Below are 19,649 nucleotides of genomic sequence, written 5' to 3'. Positions count from 1 at the left end.
TAAACAAAAGCAAACCAAAAACTTCAAAAAAAAAGCTGGACTGTTATTTCTTCGGTTGAAAAACATTATTATTTCGTTAGCTCCACTCCTCTATATTCAAATAGAAGGTTATTGAAAGGGATTTGAAAAAGGTCTGCTTACGTCATATGGAAATACTGAATAAATGGGCTCCAAATTTCCTCAAATTTAAGCAAAGGATCAACAATACCACTCCTTTTTTCTAGGTTTAAACATGTTGTAGTTTGAGAAAACCATTGAAATGTGGTAGGAGGTATAGGATCTTTCCATTTAAATAGAATGGATCTCTTGGCCATTAATGTAATAAATGCAATCATACGACAAGCTGAAGTGGATAGATGGCTGGACTCCATCATTGGTAACCCAAAAATTGCAGTAATAGGATGAGGTTGTAAATCAATATTCAATACAATTGAAATAATATTAAAAATGTCTTTCCAATACTTTTCCAAAAGAGGGCAGGACCAAAACATACGTGTCAAGGAAGCCACCTCCGAATTACATCTGTCACATATAGGATTTATATGGTGATAAAAATGGGCTAACTTATCCTTAAAAGTATGGGTCCTGTGAACCACCTTAAACTGTAACAAAGAATGTCTAGCACACATTGAAGATGTATTAACTAATTGGAGAATTTTCTTCCATGTCTCTATAGGTAAGGATATCTGAAGTTCTCTTTCCCATTCATTCTTAATTTTATCGTGTCTCTAAATGTATTTTCATAAATTATTGCTATCAAGCCCTTCTGGTAAGGATTAAAACCTAAAATTTTTTCTGTAATTTCAATTTTATATGGTATCGGAAAAGTAGGTAAAATAACTTCTAAAAAATTTCTAATCTGTAAATATTGAAAAAATGTGATCGAGGCAAATTTTATTTATTAGACAACTGTTCAAAAGACAATTATCAATGAATAGATCACGAAAGCATGTTATTCCCTTCATTTTCCATAAAGAAAAAGCTAAATCAATTCTGGATGGTTGAAAGAAAAAATTGGATTGGATAGGACTTGATAAAATGAATTTATTCAATCCAAAAAATTTACGAAATTGAAACCATATTCATATTGTATGTTTAGTTATTGGGTTAATCATTTGTTTACTCAATTTAGTAAGTGCAAAGGGGAGCGAGGCTCCTAAAATAGAAGCTAATGAAAACCCTTGCACTGACTCATGCTCAAGATTCACCCATCGGGGACATTGAATTGCATCTAAACCTTGTGTCCAAAAAATTAAATTTCTAATATTAATTGCCCAGTAGTAAAATCTAAAGTTAGGCAAAGCCATACCGCCATCATTTTTTAATTTCTGTAAATATTTCTTACTTAACCATGGGTTTTTATTCTGCCATATGAAAGAATTTTAAACTCAATAATATCAAAAAAGGATTTCGAGATGAAGGTTGGAACTACCTGGAATAAATACAAAAATTTTGGTAAAATATTCATCTTAACCACATTGATTCGACTAATCAATGATAGAGACCATTTAGTAAGCAATTGTTTAACGTGGTCGATTAAGGGTAAAAAGTTAACTTTGAATAAGTCCTTATGCTTCTTGGTAATTTTAACACCCAAATAAGTAATCAGTCACGAATCTAAATGGTAATTGCCTGTAGATTGGGACTTGCATATTTACTGAGAAAAGCTCACTCTTATTAAGATTTAATCTATAGCCAGAAAAAACACTAAACTGAGTGAGCAGCGATAATGCTGCAGGAATGGATTTCTCAGGGTTAGAGATATAAACCATAGAATATAGAACACTACAGCACAGAAAACAGGCCATTTGGCCCTTCTAGTCTGTGCCGAAACTTTATTCCGCTAGTCCCATTTACCTGCACCCAGTCCAAAACCCTCCAGACCTCTCCCGTCCATGTATCTATCCAATTTATTCTTAAAACTTAAGAGTGAGCCCGCATTTACTACATCAGATGGCAGCCCGATTCACACTCCCACCACTCTGAGTGAAGAAGTTGCCCCTAATGTTCCCCTTAAACCTTTCCCCTTTCACCCTAAAGCCATGTACTCTCATTCAATCTTTCCCTGTAACTCAACTCCTGAAGACCCAGCAACATTCTAGTAAATCTCCTCTGCACTCTTTCAATCTTACAAATATCCTTCCTATAGTTAGGTGACCAGAACTGCACACAATACTCCAAATTTGGCCTCACCAATGTCTTATACAACCTCACCATAACATCCCAATTCCTATACTCAATACTTTGATTTATGAATGCCAGGATGCCAAAAGCCTTTTTTAAAACCCTGTCTACCTGTGATGCCACTTTCAGGGAATTATGTATCTGAACTCCAAGATCCCTTTGTTCCTCTGCACTCTTCAGTGCCCTACCATTTACTGTGTATGTCTTACCTTGATTTGTCCTTCCAAAATGCAACACCTCACACTTGTCTGCATTAAATTCCATCTGCCATTTTCTGGCCAAGTAACAGGTCATCTGCATATAGTGATATCTTATGTGTCCCATTTCCATGAGTAATACCAAATATGTTAGAAGAGTCCCGAAAGGCAATTGCCAAGGGTTCCAAGGCAATATCAAATAGTAAAGGACTTAAAGGGCAGCCCTGTCTCGTGCCTCGAAAAAGCCTGAAAAAGGGGGATCTCTGATTATTAGTAAGTACTGAAGCCAAAGGTGTATGATATATCAATTTAATCGCGGAAATAAAATTTGGAGTAAAATTGAATTTCTCAAGCGTGTTAAATAAATATTCCCATTCGACTCCATCAAATGCCTTCTCAGCATCAAGCGAGATAACACATTCTGGAATTGTAGATGAAGGGGTCTATACAATATTCATTAATCTCCTAATATTAAAATGCAAATACTGATTTTTAATAAATACTGTCTGGTCGTCAGAAATAATTTGTGGAAGTACCTTTTCCAGTCTAGAAGCCAATATTTTGGAAAAAATTCTGGAGTCCACATTCAATAAAGAGAGAGGTCCGTAAGATGCACATTCAGTAGGATCTTTATCCTTTTTAAGAATTAAAGAGATAGATGCTTCATAAAAGGATTGTGGTAATTTACCTACTGATAGGACATCTTTAAAAATTTTACCTAACCAAGGAGAAAAAAGATCAGAAAAAGATTTTAAAAATTCATATAGAAAGCATACAATCTGGATGCATCATAGCTTGGTATGGCAACTGCTCTGCCCATGACTGCAAGAAACTCCAGAGTTCTGGACACAGCTCAGCACATCATGGAAACCAGCCTCCCCTCCGTGGACTCTGTCTACACTTCTCGCTTCCTCGGTAAAGCAGCCAACATAATCAAAGACCCCACCCACCCCAGACATTGTCTCTTCTTTCCCCTCCCATTGGGCAGAAGATACAAAAGCCTGAAAGCATGTACCACCAGGCTCAAGGACAGCTTCTATCCTGCTGTTATAAGACTACTGAACGCTTCCCTAGTACGATAAGTAACAATCTACCTCGTTATGGCCTTACACCTTACTGTCTACCTGCACTGCACTTTCTCTGTAACTGAAACACTTCATTCTGCATTCTGTTATTGTTTTCCTTTGTACCACCTCAATGCACTGATGTGATGAAATGATCTGTATGGATAGCACGCAAAACAGTTTTTCACTGTATCTCGGTACATGTGACAATAATAAACCAATTTACCTATTTATTTTGGTGGAGGAACAGGAAGAACTGAATTGCACATCTACAGAAAGAAGAGATTCGCTCTTCAAGGAATTGCTATTGACCACACCATTCTGTTCTTTTGATGCACAATAGCTTCTACCGTTAACTACTATGTATTTGTTGGTGTCACTTTGCCGACCTTTGTTTTATAATTTTCAATTTTATCTGTCATTAGCAAATATATCTAGTTTATATAAATAAGAATATTTCACAACACTTGCACATTTAATCTTGTACGTATTTTGTTTTATCTGTATTAATTAAAGATACTGTATTTGATTCTAGGGATACTTAATTGTGGTATTGCTTATTTAATCTTGAGATCTTAACCACATATGACCTATTTCTTATCTTCCCAGAATTGCATCTTAAAGTTTCAACCAATCACCACACGAAGTTCACTGTAACTTCAACCACTGATATTTTGTAACTATTTCATTGGTCCAAATCACCATTTGATTAGAAGATATGTCTTTGTGGTCACCACCTTGTGAAGTTCCTGTTGCTTCACTGCTCTATTTTTAGAGTTGTTAGAAAGATGATTAATCAAAGCAGATGCCAGAAAAAGTGGGATAAACATGAGGGAAAAGATAGGAAAGCAGCCAAGAGAGGAGGGAATGTATGGTATGATAGACAGAACAAGAGTAAATACAAACAGCAGTAAAGAGGCAATTGGAGGAGGCCATTTGCCTATGCTGCCTCTAACAGCACCTCCATCGATCTCATTCCTTCCACTTATTTCCCTGTCACCAATTCACACTCACATCCCTATCAACTCTCACTGATTCTTTTACCATCTGCCTATACTGGGGTAATTTACAGAGACCAATTGACCAACCCACACAGTCTCAGGGTGAGTTCGCAAATTCCACACAACACTAGAAGTCAGGAATGCTGTCAGATGCACAACTACAAGTTTGCACAGGTGCAATGAAAAACTTACTTGTAGCAGCATCACAGGCACATAGCATCATATAAGCAGCATTTGCATGAAAAACATAAACACAATTTTTACAAGAAAGAGCAACAGAAAAAAACGAAGTCTGTTTTATGCAAGGTGATCAAAGTCATAGTATTGCTATACTGAGGTAGTGATTAGGGTTGTGCTGGTTGGTTCAAGAACTGAATGGTTGAATGGAAGTAGCTGATCTTGAAGCTGGTGGTGTGGGACTTCAGGCTTCTGTACCTCCTGCCCACTGGTAGCTGAATAGCATGGCCAAGATGGTGGGGATCTTTGATGATGGATGTTGCCTTTTTGGGCAGTGCTTCCTGTAAATACTTTCGATGGTGGGGAGGGATGTGCCCGTGATGTATTGGGCTGAGTCACTACTCTGCAGCTTCTTGCATTCCTGCGCATTCGAATTGCCATGATGCAACCAGTAAGGATACTTTCAACAGTACATCTGTAGAAGTTTGTTAGAGTATTCAGTGACATGCTGAACCTCCTTAACCTCCTGAAAAAGTAAAGTCGCTAGTGTGCCTTCCTTGTGATTGCATCTCTACTTCCCATGTTACTGTGTTGCCCAGATGATATGAGGTAAAAATGTGGGTAGGATGTGTTAAGAAAAAAAATCAAGATTAAAGAGTTGAAGACAAATGAAAAGAAAAGAAAATGTTTCTATATTTAGATTGTCCTGTTTACTTCCTGTATTGTAGGATTCGTACATTGAAGATGAACTAAGACATCTGCTGGCCTCCCTACCACAGTCTGAAGTGGATCAGTGCGTGCAGTATTTTACTTCACTGGCTTTACGGGAGAGTAATCAGTCTTTGTCAGCACAAAGGGTAGGCTCAAAGTATCCAGTTCCCTGCTGCCTTCTGCCTTTAGAAAGAAGGGACCTACGTCTGAAAATCAGGGTGTAGAATCAGTTTGAGTAGGACTAAGAAACAAGGATCAAATGCAATATGGTAGTGTTTATACACCTCTTAACTGTCAATATCATATCATGGGAAGTTTAATCATAATGTGGACAGAAAAGCTATTTTGTAGTAACAATTTGGCAAGCAAATTTATGGAATCCGTTCAAGATAGTTTACTACATCATTAAATTGAAGAGATAACTAGGTTACAGGCTTTAGTTTTAAATATTGTGTGTCATGACAGGGTTAAATAATAACTAACAGTCTTGTGGTAAGAAAGGGGTGAGTAATTACAATATAGAATTTTATACTGTCTGGTTTAGTTAAATCTGGAACTAGGGTCTCGGGCTTGGGGAAATAAAATCAAATAGCTTAAGTATGAAGGGCTAAGGTTGACTGAGGCTCACAATTAAAGATTGTGGGGAAGTGCTGGAAACCTGAAATAACAGAAGATATTAAAAATATTCAGCAGATCAGGAAGCATCTGTGGTAAGCGTATAAAAGTTAATGTATCAGGCCCATGAGTTTTGTTTTTAATGGGAGAAAGTTAGAAATAAAACAAATTTGCAGTAAATAAAGAAGGTGCAGTGGAGTTGAAGACAGAACGAAGGGGAGGGTCTCTGTGTGGGTGGAGACTGGGAGAGGTGCTGCCTGACGTGCTGAGTACTTGCAGTTTTTGATTTAAGATTTCCCGTATCTGAAGCATTTAGCTTTTGGCTTGTCTCTTCATTTTTCATTCAGTCAACAGCCATCTTTTCCTCACCGATCTCCCTTATTTGGTCCTCTATTGCTTATCCCGTCTACTGTATCACACACCAGTCATGTATTGCAAACAGAATTACATGGGAGACCAGAGAAGTTGGCGATTTGGTGTTTGTACTCTATTTCAGTTGCTTCCCACTTTTATTCACTCTTTCAACGTTTCCCTCTTCTTCCTCTTTAATATGTAGCTTCTGTTTATACAATCAATATGTTCATGATTCTTGTTAAGGATGTGTTGATTGTCATAAGTGCATTGATCTTTAAAAACCGTAATAAGCAGATACTGCTGAGAACAACATTTTGCTTTCTCTATAACTCCCTTAGCCTCCATTTCCAGCCAAAGGATGTACATAGATCTGACTACAGTTCAGATAGGAAAAACATTCTTATTTGAAGTTAGCTATTAGTTAAAGAAAGCAGCCAGAAGTCGTGGTACATGTTGGTACCAACGACATAGGTAGGAAGAGGGATGAGGTCCTGCAGAGCGAGTTTAGCGAGCTTGGCAGAAGGCTGAAGAACAGGACCTCAAGGGTAGCAATCTCGGGATTGCTGTCAGTGCCACGTGATAGTGAAGGTAAGAATAGGAGAAGATGGCAGTTGAATGCGTGGCTGAGGAGCTGGTGCAGGGGGCAAGGTTTTATATTTTTGGATCATTGGCATCTCTTCTGGGGAAGGTGGGACCTGTACAGAATGGATGGGTTACACCTGAACTCGAGGGGGACCAATATCCTTGCAGGCAGGTTTGCTAGTGTGGTTCGGGAGAGTTTAAACTAGTTTGCGATGGGGAAGGGAACCGGAGGGGTAGGTCAGTGGAAGAAGTGCATGGAGTAAAATCAGATCTAACTTACAGAGAGGCTCTGAGGAAGGAGAAGCAGAGTATACGGTATAAAATTAGAAAGGTGGATGGGCTAAAGTGCATTTACTTAAATGTAAGAAGTATCAGGAATAAGGGTGATGAACTAAGAGCTTAGATAAATACGTGAACTGTCACCAGGGCAGGAATAGATATTGAATATTCCTGGATTTCAGTGTTTTAAAAGGGATAGGGAGGAGGGGTGGCAATACTGATCAGCAATACTATTACAGCTGCAGAAAGGGTGGATGATGTAGAAGAATCCTCTCTAGAGTCAGAATGGGTGGAAGTTAGGAACAAGAAAGGAGCAGTTACCCTACTGGGAGTATTCTATAGGCCCCCTGGTAGCAGCAAAGATACTGAGGAGCAGATTGGAAGACAGATTGGAAGGTGCAAGAATAACAGGGTTGTTATCATGGGAGACTTCAACTTCCCAAATATTGATTGGCATCTGCTTAGTGCCAAAGGTTTAGAACGGGGCAGTGTTTGTTAAGTGTGTCGAGGATGGATTTCTGTCACAGTATGTTGACAGACCGACTAGACGGAATGCCATATTAAATCTAGTACTAGGTAATGAACCGGGTCAGGTGACAGATCTCTCAGTGGGTGAGCATTTGGGCGACAGTGACCACTGCACCCTAAACTTTAGCGTTGTCATGGACAAGGATAGGAGCAAAGAGGACAAGAAGATATAATTTGCCCTTCCCCAATTAAATAAGGCTATAAGGCTAGAACTTGCGAGGATAAATTGCGATGACATTTTTGAAGGGAAATGTACTATGGAGATGTGGTCATTATTCAGGGATCTGTTGCAGGATGTTAGGGATAAATTTGTCCCGGTGAGGCAGAGAAGGAATGGCAGGGTGAAGGAACCATGGGTGATGAGAGAGGTGGAACAACTAGTTAGGAGGAAGAAGGCAGCATACATAAGGTGTAGGCAGCAAGGATCAGATAGGCCTCTTGAGGAATATAGGTTAGCAAGGAAGGAACTTAAGAAGGGGACATGAAAAGGCCTTGGCGAGTAGGGTTAAGGAAAATCCCAAGGCTTTTTTCACTTATGTGAAGAGCAGAAGGATGACGAGAGTAAAGGTAGGACCGATCAGAGACAAAGGTGGGAAGATGTGCCGGGAAGATGTGCCTGGAAGCTGTGGAAGTGGGTGAGGTCCTCAGTGAATACTCCTCTTCAGTATTTACCAAGGAGAGGGGCCTTGATGACGCTGAGGACAGTGTTGGTAAGGTTAATGTTCTGGAGCACGTAGATATCAAGAGGGAGAATGTATTGGAGCTGTTAGAAAATATTAGAACCATAGAACGCTACAGCACAGAAAACAGGCCATTCGGCCCTTCTAGTCTTAGCCGAAACTGTATTCCCCTAGTCCCATTTACCTGCACCCAGTCCATAACCCTCCAGACAAGGACAGATATATTAGGACAGATAAGTCCCCGGGGCCTGATGGAATATTCCCCAGGCTGCTCCGCAAGGTGAGGGAGGAGATTGAACCATTGGCTAGGATCTTTGAGTCCTCGTTGTCCACGGGAATGGTACCGGAGGATGGGAGGGTGGCAAATGTTGTCCCCTTATTCAAAAAAGGTAGTGGGGATAGTCCAGGGGATTATAGACCAGTGAGCCTTACATCTGTGGTGGGCAAGCTGTTGGAAAGGATTCTTAAAGATAGAATCTTTGGGCATTTAGGGAATCATGGTCTGATCAGGGACAGCCAGCATGGCTTTGTGAAGGGCAGATCATGTCTCACAAGCCTGATAGTGTTCCCTGAGGAGGCGACCAGGCAGATTGATGAGGGTAGTGCAGTAGATGTGGTCTACATGGACTTTAGTAAGGCATTTGACGAGGTTCCACATGGTTGGCTTCTTCAGAAGGTCAGAGGGCATGGGATCCAGGGAGACTTGGCCGTGTGGATTCAGAATTGGCTTGCCTGCAGAAAGCAGAGGGCTGTGGTGGAGTGAGTGCATTCGGATTGGAGGGCTGTGACTAGTGGTGTCCCACAAGGATCGGTTCTGGGACCTCTACTTTTCGTGATTTTTATTTATGTCTTGGATGAAGGGGTAGAAGGCTGGGTTGGCAAGTTTGCAAATGACACAAAGGTTGGTGGTGTTGTGGATAGTGTGGAGGACTGTCGAAGATTGCAGAGGGACATTGATAGGATGGAAACATAGAAAACCTACAGCACAATTCAGGCCCTTCAGCCCACAAAGCTGTGCTGAACATGTCCTTACCTTAGAGACCCATAGCCCTCTATTTTTCTCAGCTCCATGTACCTATCCAAAAGTCTCTTAAAAGACCCTATCATATCCGCCTCCACCACCGTTGCTGTGCATTCCACACACTCATCACTCTCTGAGTAAAAAAACTTACTCCTGACATCTCCCCTATGCCTACTCCCCAGCACCTTAAACCTATGTCCTCTTGTGGCAACCATTTCAACCCTAGGAAAAAGCCTCTGACTATCTACCCGATCAATGCCTCTCATCATCTTATATACCTCTATCAGGTCCCCCCTCATCCTCCGTCACTCCAAAGAGAAAAGGCCGAGTTCCCTCAACCTGCTTTCATAAGACATGCTCCACAATCCAGACAGCATCCTTGTAAATCTCCTCTGCACCCTTTCTATGGCTTCCGCATCCTTCCTGTAGTGAGGTGACCAGAACTGAGCACAGTATTCCAAGTTGGGTCTGACCAGGGTCCTATATAGCTGCGGCATTACGTCTTGGCTCCTAAATTCAATTCCACAGTTGATGAAGGACAATACACCACATGCCTTCTTAACCACAGAGTCAACCTGTGCAGCTGCTTTGAGCATCCTATGGACTCGGACCCCAAGATCCCTCTGATCCTCCACACTGTCTAGAGTCCTACCATTAATACTATACTCTGCCATCATATTTGACCTACCAAAATGAACCACTTCACACTTATCTGGGTTGAACTCCATCTGCCTGCCACTTCTCAGCCCAGCTTTGCATCCTATCTATGTCCTGCTGTAACCTCTGACAGCCCTCCACACTATCCACAACACCTCCAACCTTTGTGTAATCTGCAAACTTACTAACCCATCTCTCCACTTCTGAGAAGTGCTGGGCTGAGAAGTGGCAGATGGAGTTCAATCCGGAGAAGTGTGAGGTGGTACACTTTGGAATGACAAACTCCAGGGCGGAGTACAATGTTAATGGCAGTATTCTGGGTAGTGTGGAGGAGCAGGGGGATCTGGGGGTTCATATCCACAGATCCCTGAAAGTTGCCTCACAGGTTGATAGGGTCGTTAAGAAAGTTTATGGGATGTTAGCATTCATGAGTTTAAGAGCTGCGAGGTAATGATGTGGCTATACAAAACTCTGGTTAGACCACACTTGGAGTACTGCATCCAGTTCTGGTCGCCTCATTATAGGAAGGATGTGGAGGCATTGGAAAGGGTGCAGAGGAGATTTACCAGGATGCTGCCTGGTTTAGAGCATATGCATTGTGAGGAGAGACTAAGGGAGCTAGGGCTTTACTCTTTGGAGAGAAGGAGGATGAGAGGAGACATGATAGAGGTGTACAAAATATTAAGAGGAATAGCTAGAGTAGACAGCCAGCGCCTCTTTCCCAGGGCACCAATGCTCAATACAAGAGGGCATGGCTTTAAAGTAATGGGTGGAAAGTTCAAGGGAGATTTTAGAGGGAGGTTTTTTTAACCTAGAGAGTGGTTGGTGCATGGAGTGCACTGCCTGGGGTGGTGGTGGAGGCAGGTACATTGGTCAAATTCAAGAGATTGATAGATAAGCATATGGAGGAATTTAAAATAGGGGGATATGTGGGAGGAAGGGGTTAGATAGTCTTCGGTGAGGGTTAAAGGTCGGCACAACAAAGAGCCTGTATTGTGCTGTACTGTTCTATGATTCTATATGATTCTATGATTTGACTTAATACAACATAATTATAAATTCCTCAATGTTTAAACTGCTTCAAAAAGCCTTTATTTAATTGGCATTATTAACATATGAAGGAGATGAATTAAGTTATTCTAATCTCTTGTATTTCAGGGTGGCCTGTGGTGCTTTGGGGGAAATGGCCTGCCTTATGCACAGAGTCTAAGCTCTGTTCCAAGTGAGAAGGTTGAATCGTTTTGTCTGCAAGCTCTAGCTAAACATTCTAAGGTAAAGCTTTAGCTTATTCTATGAAATCCCTGAACTAAGGCCATTTCTGGAGTTGTGTGTGCAGTTTTGGTCTCCTTATCTAAGGAAGGATATGCACTGGTACCTCACTTAGGACTTCCCTGGAAAGCACTGATTCATTATAGTGATCTGGGCATCTGGGCTCTTCAATTAGAACACTCAAGGGGTCATTACCCCCCACTCCCCTCCACCCCACCCCCCCCCAACTTTATTCAAAACACCTGATCACACAGCTATGCTAGGAACCTGGTACTATTCCCTGGCCTCAGCATTTGTTGTCTATGGCTGGGTGTGGGGAGGCTGTCTAAGAGGGCTGGTGTTGGGGAGATCAGGGTGAATGATGTGACCACTCAGTGCAGGGAGACAGAGTTCAGGACTGCTCCCTGGTCGGCACAGTGAGTGGGGACAATGCAGGGGACTGACGTGTTACAGACCACCCGGATCCTATGGTCCCTCTCATCGCCTTCTGCTGAGCATGAAGAAAGATGCTGCCTCCTCCCTTTATCTGCACACACCCAACACCAGCCTCTCAACATTGAGTTGTGGGGGCAATTCATTGCAAGAATTCACTCCAGGCTCAAGGCACTACAGCATTGTCAGGACCACATCTCTCTGAAGCTGTAATTACTCCTTTTTAGCACTGATTCCAATACCATCCTTGATCCTGGAGATGGATTGTGAGTGTTAAGTGAGGTACCAGTGTACTTACTGTAGAGAGTTTGCCTGACCAATTCCTGGATGCCAGGACTGACATACGAGTAGAGATTGGGATAACCGAGCCACTAGAGTTTAGAAGAACAAAAGAAGAGCTTGTGGAAACGTACCTCGACAGGGCTCGGCAAGGGGTATGTTTCCCCTGGTTGGGGAGACTAGTACCAGGGGCCACAGTCTTTCTTCACTTTGAGGAAATTGTGCCGCCTTGCACGTGGCCTCCCTGCTGCCGGGGTAGGTTGGTGAATCTGTGGATTTCTCTGCCACAAAAGGTTGTGGAGATCAAATTGTTGAATATACTTAATAAGGAGACAGATATGTTTGCATACAGAAGGCATTATGGAGTATTAGGAAAGAGAGGGAACTATGCCATTAAGATACAGGATCAGCCATAATCATGTTGAATAGCAAAGCAGGCTGGAAGGGCCAAATGGTGTACTCCTGATCCTATCTAATTTATGATTACCTAATTCAACCAACACCAGGGATGTCATGGTGTCTTCTGTTTACCTCCTTGGTAAACCCTCTGTCTTCAGGGGAGCTAGAATGTCTGTTTGAAGTTGTTTGTAAATAATTTTGAATAATCCACACTTGCATTTCCATCTGTTAATTTCTCTAAACTTTGTTCAATTTTTATTTAGATACATTTCCTCGTGCTCACTAACTTTGCTTATTTTCTTCATTTAAGATAATAGTTATTGTTTTGCAAAATCTCTAATTATATCGAAATATGCTGGAGATCATGAACCAGAAATCTTACTGATAGAATTATTTATTCCATAAGCAATTTGTTTTCATAGAGTCATACAGCATGGAAATAGGCCATTTGGCCCAACTCGTCCATGTCGACTGTGTTGCCCAGTGAGCTAGTTGCATCTGCCTGCATTTGGCCCATAGACTCTAAACCTAAACATTTAAAAGATGGCTTTTAAATGTTGCTAATGTGCCCACCTCAACCATTATCTCTGGCAGCTCATCCCAAATACACACCACCCTTTGCATGAAGAGGCTGCCCCTGATCACCCCTTTAAATCTCTTGCCTCTGATCTTAAATCTATGCCCTCTTGTTTTTAGCAACCCTTCCCTTGGAAACGGACTATGTGCTTTCGCCCTCTCTATGCCCCCCATGATCTTTTATATACCTCTATCAGGTCACCCCTCAATCTCCTATGTTCCAGGGACTAAAGTCCCAGTCTACACAACCTCTCCTTGTAACTCAGGCCCCCAAGTCCAAGGAACATCCTGGAATATGTTTTCTGCACTCCTTTTAGTCTAATATCTTCCCCATAACAGGGTGACCAAAACTGTATACAATATTCCAAGTGCGGCCTCACCAATGTCTTGTATTGGCAACATAATTTCTCAACTCCTATACCCAATTCCCTGACTGATGAAGGCCAGCGTGCCAAACACCTTCTTCACCACGCTATCTACCTGTGATGCAGCTTTCAGCGAACTATGCATTTGCACTCCTAGGTCCCTCTATTCCATAACACTCCCCAAGGCCCTTCCATTCACTGTATAAGTCCAACCCTGGTTTGATCTCCCAAAATGCAACACCTCACATTTATCTGGATTGAAAGCCATTTGCCAGTCCTCAGCCCACATCCCTAGCTGATCAAAATCTCTGGAATTTTTCATAACCTTCTACACAATCTACAACACCACCTATTTTAGTGTCATTCGCAAACTTACAAACCATGCCTTGTACATTCACATCCATGTTGTTTGTATAAATTACAAACAACAAAGGTCCCAGCACTCCAGCACTGACCCTGTGGCACACCTCTAGACACAGGCCTCCAGTCTGAGAAACAACCCTCAACTGTCATCCTCTGCTTCCTACCACTGAGTCAATTATGAATCCAATCTGCTATTTCCCCCTGGATTCCATGCAATATAACTTTCCAGACTGGCCTGCCATGAGGGACCTTGTCAAAGGCCTTGCTAAGGTCCATATAGACAACATCCATTGCCCTATCCTCATCTACCTTCTTGGTTACGTCTTCAAGGAACTCCAAGAGATTTGTCAGACGTGGCTTTCAATGCACAAAGCCATGCTGACTATCCTGAATCAGACCCCGTCTCTCCAAATGTTGGTAGATCCTGTCCCTCAGAATCCCCTCCAGCAATTTACCCACCACTGATGTCAGACTCACTGGCCTGTAGTTTCCTGGCTTGTTTTTACTACCCTTTTTAAACCATGGTACCACATTAGCCACTCTCCAGTCCTCCAGAACCTCACCTGTGGCCAGAGATGACGCAAAATTATCTGCAAGGGCCTCTGCAATTTCTTTTCTAGCTTCCCACAAGGTCCGAGAATGCACCAGGTCAGGCCCTGGGGATATATCCACCTTTGTGCACTTTAAGGCCTCCAATACCTCCTCCCTGCTAATTTATATGTGGTCCAAGACATCACCACTCATTTCCCCCATTTCCTTAGCTTCCATTGTTTCCTCCACAGTAAAAACTGAAGAGAAATTGTCATTAAAAATCTCACCCATTTCTTTTGGTTCCATGCACAGATGGCCTTGCTGATCTTCAAGGGGACCAGTTCTCTCCATAGCCACCCTTTTAATATACCTACGGAGTGTCTTGGAATTTTGCCTCGTCTTGCCTGCCGGGTCCTCCTTGTATCCTCTTTTTGCCTTCCTAACTTGTCTCTTAATTACACTCATACACTTATTGTAGTCATCAAGAGATTCACTAGTTCCCAAATGCTTATGCGCAATGCATGCCTCCCTCTTTTTCTTAGTCAGAACCTCAATATCTCTTGTCAACCAGGGTTCCTGAAACCTTCCAGCCTTGCCCTTCTGCCTAACAGGAACATGCAGGCCCTGAACTCCTGACATCACACTTTTAAAGGCCTCCCGTTTGACAGATGCTCCTTTCCCTGCAAACAGTCTCGCCCAATCAACCACTGCAAGATCCCACCCGATGGCTTCAAAATTTGGTCTGCCCCTGTCCCCTTAACATGTAAACCAGTCGTATCCTTAAAACTAATAGAATTATGGTCACTGAATCCAAAGTGCTCACCGACAGACACTTCCGCCATTGCCCTACCTCATTCCCCAGGAGGAGGTCCAATGTTGCACCCAATCTAGTTCTAGGAGTTTTACATTGGGAGTAGTGAAATTTGACCTTCCACTTCATAGTATTTGTACTGTCACATGTCTAAATTTGATAGGAGTTGAGTGCTTGATGACTGCAGTGAAATGGAAATCTCCTCTTCACTGCTTTAAAAAGTTAATCCAGTTGCCCTGCTTGAAGGCATTTTGGAAAGCTGACATTTTATGGGAGTAAATAGGTGGATTCTTCACCTCATGAAGTCGACTGAGTGACTACTTTGCATTCAGTCTAGATGTACAGCGGCAGACTAATATCCTTGTTCCTGAAGATAAGATTAGTGATACATAGAGATGCATGTATTAATTAGGGGCAGCCAACAAAAGATTTGTTAAAAGGCAAGTTCAGTTTGTCAAGTCTAATGTTTTGAAGGAATGACCAGTTGGGCAAGTTAAGGGAATGTGGTGCATGTTATGCATTTAGGTTTCAAATGGTACCTCAGATTAGACTGGGAGCACCTTCAGAGTGTGGACTGCTGAGGTTCACAAATGTGGCTCACTACCACCACCTCAAGGCAAATTAGGAGAAGGACACGTGAATGGTTAAATAAAGACAAATCATTCAGATATATGCCAGCTTTCCAAAATGCCTTCAAGCAGGGCAACTGGATTAACTTTTTAAAGCAGTGAAGAGGAGATTTCCATTTCACTGCAGTCATCAAGCACTCAACTCCTATCAAATTTAGACAAGTGACAGTACAAGTACTATGAAGTGGAAGGTCAAATTTCACTACTCCCAATGTAAAACTCCTAGAACTAGATTGGGTGCAACACTGGACCTCCTCCTGGGGAATGAGGTAGGGCAATGGCGGAAGTGTCTGTCGGTGAGCACTTTGGATTCAGTGACCATAATTCTATTAGTTTTATAATAATTATTATTTTATAATAATTGTGGAGAAGGATACGACTGGTTTACATGTTAAGGGGACAGGGGCAGACCAAATCAAGTTTTGTCCTCTGAACAATAAACACACATATTCACTCTCTCTTTCCAATGTAAGTGGCATTTCTCTACTGCTCTAGTTCATTTAAAAGCCACCCCTGCCTCCTGGCTGCTGCTTTACCATCACCTTTGGCTATTACTTTGGCAGTGGGCAAATCTGCCTGTCCATGGGGGAGTGAGGTCATTTCAATCGATGCTTCTGCTGGATACATTGTATTCTGAGAAATCGTTCCACTTGGGGCAGAAATTTCTGTTCTTAAATCCAAGTGTAATGAGTAGATTCATTTTGAAAAGGGAACCATTTTCAGTGTGATATTATGTCATATACCCTTGTTTCTTTGAGCTAAAACACTTTCTTTAATTTGCATCCAACACCAGGTTCCCAGCCACTGTGATGCAATTGTAGCAAATGGAGGCCTGCAGTTGCTCCAAAAAATTTACCACCTACGCCAAGACTCTCAAAAAATTCAAAGAAACATCATTCGGACAATCGGAAATTTGGCTTTAAATGACCATCTCCACTCAGCCATTGCACAGTCAGGTGCAGTGACAACATTACTTGTCGTAATATGCGGATAATAACGGGTTATCCTGAAAGGATTCAAGTTAATCCAGCACTAAGCACTCATAGAAGAAATTTGACTCTTTTGATAACTGCTAATTTTATTCAATTTTCTTTATAGTTTACATTTTAACAATATTTTATCAAATATTATGAAGGCATTGGAATTATTTATCAATGTGAGGAAATGCCAAACTGGAATATGTAAACTAATGTGGAGGGCCTTTGAGTTGCAGGATGGATTGGTATACTGGCTGAGGTGATGAAATCGCCACATGTTATTCAGGCTTCACATGCTGCAAGAGCTTTGGCAAATCTGGACAGAGACGCCGTAGAAGAGAAGTACGAGGACGGAGTATATATCCTTCATCCTCAGTACAGAACAAGGTAAATCACGTAGAAATATCTTGGTTCTTTGAAAGTAATCACCCCGAACACACATTTAGCAGGCTAGCTAACTTTCAAAGAACAGTGTGCTATTCTGCTCTCTGTCCAGTAGGTCATAGTTTTGTAATTTAGTCCGGTTCACGAACCCAAGTTCTTCCAGTAGTTTCATCTCTTAGCACTGCTGATCAGAAAGCTACTCCACTTCCCTATCACCCTTGAATTCCCTGCAGTCCAACAATCTGTCTGATCTTGAATGTATTTAATGATTCACAGCTGTCTATGGTACAGAGTACTAAATATTCGCAATCATCAAAAGCAGTTATTGCTAATCATGGCTTAAATGGCTAATCTGCTTTCTTCGAGACACAGCCCTCCAGTTCCATAGTATTATCAAGAATAAGGGGTCATAAAATGAAGGTGATTGTCAAAAGAACCAAAACTAGCTGGAAAGCTTTTTCATGCAGTGTGTGTTTGGGGTCTGGAATACATTGGTTGGTAGTGGTGGAGGCAGGTTTAATTGTAGCAGTCAGATGGGGAGGTGGATGAGGTCCAATAGGAAAGAATTCACAGGCATTCACAGACTGGGTTGATCTTACTTAAAGCTGGTGCAGACTCAGTGGGCCAAATAGCCACTTTCCATGCTGTAACCATTCTGTGAATGATTATCTTTCCCCGAGTTCCAGATACATTTCCTTTAAGAACAATGCTTGTGCAGAGTAATTGTTGAGTGGTTTCTAATGCTGATAAATTTAAGTAATCAAACAGCCCCTCGGTAATGATTTTGGATTATTTTCTTCAAGCTAGCACAGATGCAGTAAGCATAACTGCCATACATTTTGCAGCTTGTGTACGCATTGAGCAGTACAGATGCTGGTCTCTTTTGTCTTCAGTCAGCCAATCAAGGCAGATGTTCTCTTTGTCCATGGCCTGCTGGGAGCAGCTTTTAAAACCTGGCGGCAGAAGGATCGCAGCGATATGGAGGACAAGAATGCTGACTACACTGAATGTTGGCCCAAGGTATCAGTCAAATCTCTGAGTTGTTGGATTCAATGCCCTCTTGTTGCAGGCAGTTTCCCCCAATACCCCTACCCTTCCCTCCACTATCTGCTTTGCCGTGCTGTAAGTGATACAGCACATCGAAATAAATGACAATCTGTGATGACTGTGGTAGAATCATTGTCAGGCAGCACAAAAGGAGGTGGATTTGTAGGGAAATACTGAGATTGGACCGACTGGATCTCTCCACAAAGACCTATTGAGCCAAGTGCTTGCTTCCTGTGATGTAGCTGTTCTGTAATTGTCTTCTTTGCCCATTGATCCCATCCCCCCCCTTTGAAAGAATTATCCAATTAATCCTATTTCCCCACTTTGACCTGCAATTTTTTCCCTGATTCAATTATTAGATTCAATCCCTTTGAATAGTATTTTTTGAATATATACTATGAATAGTATACTATGAATAGTATCATAGTATTTTTTGCCAATTAAACACCCTGTCACAGTGCTGCCTTTGGATAGTTGTTAAACCAAGATGCTGTCTGCTTTGTTGGGTATGGGTGACAAATCACAGGGAACTGTTTCAGCAGTGAATGGGGAGCTTCTCCCAATTCCAGGTCAATACTCGCTCAATCGACGTCACTAAAACAGTTTATCAGGTTATACTGTTGGTTGGGGAAATCACTGTGTGCAAAGAATGCTGAGGTTCCTGTACTGCAGTGTGAGTACTGTACAAAAGCAAGATCCTTTTGCTCTTCTGTTCCTTCTTTGATTTCTTGCTGTGCTGTATGCTAGTGGCCTCTAGTTTTGTCCTAATATAAAATCAGAAAACTGCAGATGTTGAAAATCTGAAATAAAGTGAGATTTGTTGCTGGTGGTGAGGTAAGGAAGTAAGAAACAGTTAATGTTTTCAGCTGATGTTCTGATGAAAGCTCATCTTACAGCAATGTTAACTCCACAGATGCTGAAAATATCGCAACTGGTCACGTAGCATTTTCTCGTTATTTTCTCCTCTTGCTCTTCGTCACAAGTAGAAATACTCCCCCTTGTGTCTCCTGCTTTAGATCATACCATAATTTTAGTGTGTATTAGATCATCCATCAACCTCGCGGTAAGAAGCAGCCGCTGTCTATTGCAGCGAGATCCTGTACACCAACAGGGCTTTCTACAACATAAACCTATCTGACTGGAGGGAGGAGGGAAGAGGCCAGAGCCAGAAGAAGCTGCAGCCTCAGAACAGCTGGAAAATATTTTGACATTCAGCTAAGCCACACCTCTTGGTTTAAGCTAGCTGTCAAAACTATCACAAACTAGGAATGCTTCTGCATTAAGAAACATTCAAAAGCTTTTTTTAAAAAAGCATTTGAAACACAAAAGCATTTCCTAAATCCAAACAATGAATTATTTAAAAACTGGCACTTTTCGGCTGTCTTCCTCCCCACCCAATACTGAAATCTGTGGAGAAGCTGTCCCTGTACCAGGACCAATCTGGCATGGATGGTTTGAGTAGCAGTGGTGAGTTCTGTATGTCTAGAATTTTGTTAGCTTTTCTTGTGCCCTTTTTGGCTTGAAGTGCTGTCATTAA

The 19,649-nt window shown here is 41.8% G+C and overlaps 1 protein-coding gene across 1 annotated transcript in view; it reads left to right on the top strand.

The window, feature by feature from the left end:
• The window catches only part of serac1 (serine active site containing 1), a 51,839-nt gene that overhangs the window by 16,512 nt on the left and 15,678 nt on the right, over positions 1–19,649 (top strand). The window contains exons 6-10 of the mRNA XM_052011966.1: positions 5,352–5,480; positions 11,209–11,322; positions 16,498–16,660; positions 16,918–17,068; positions 17,959–18,085. Of these exons, the coding sequence (XP_051867926.1) occupies positions 5,352–5,480; positions 11,209–11,322; positions 16,498–16,660; positions 16,918–17,068; positions 17,959–18,085 (684 nt within the window). The remainder of the gene's footprint in view (positions 1–5,351; positions 5,481–11,208; positions 11,323–16,497; positions 16,661–16,917; positions 17,069–17,958; positions 18,086–19,649) is intronic.

This window comes from Pristis pectinata, chromosome 3, assembly GCF_009764475.1.
Source record: "Pristis pectinata isolate sPriPec2 chromosome 3, sPriPec2.1.pri, whole genome shotgun sequence".
In the NCBI taxonomy this organism is placed as follows: Eukaryota; Metazoa; Chordata; class Chondrichthyes; order Rhinopristiformes; family Pristidae; genus Pristis; species Pristis pectinata.
Note: the sequence above shows the minus strand (reverse complement) of the source record. Positions and strands in the feature narration are given on the sequence as shown.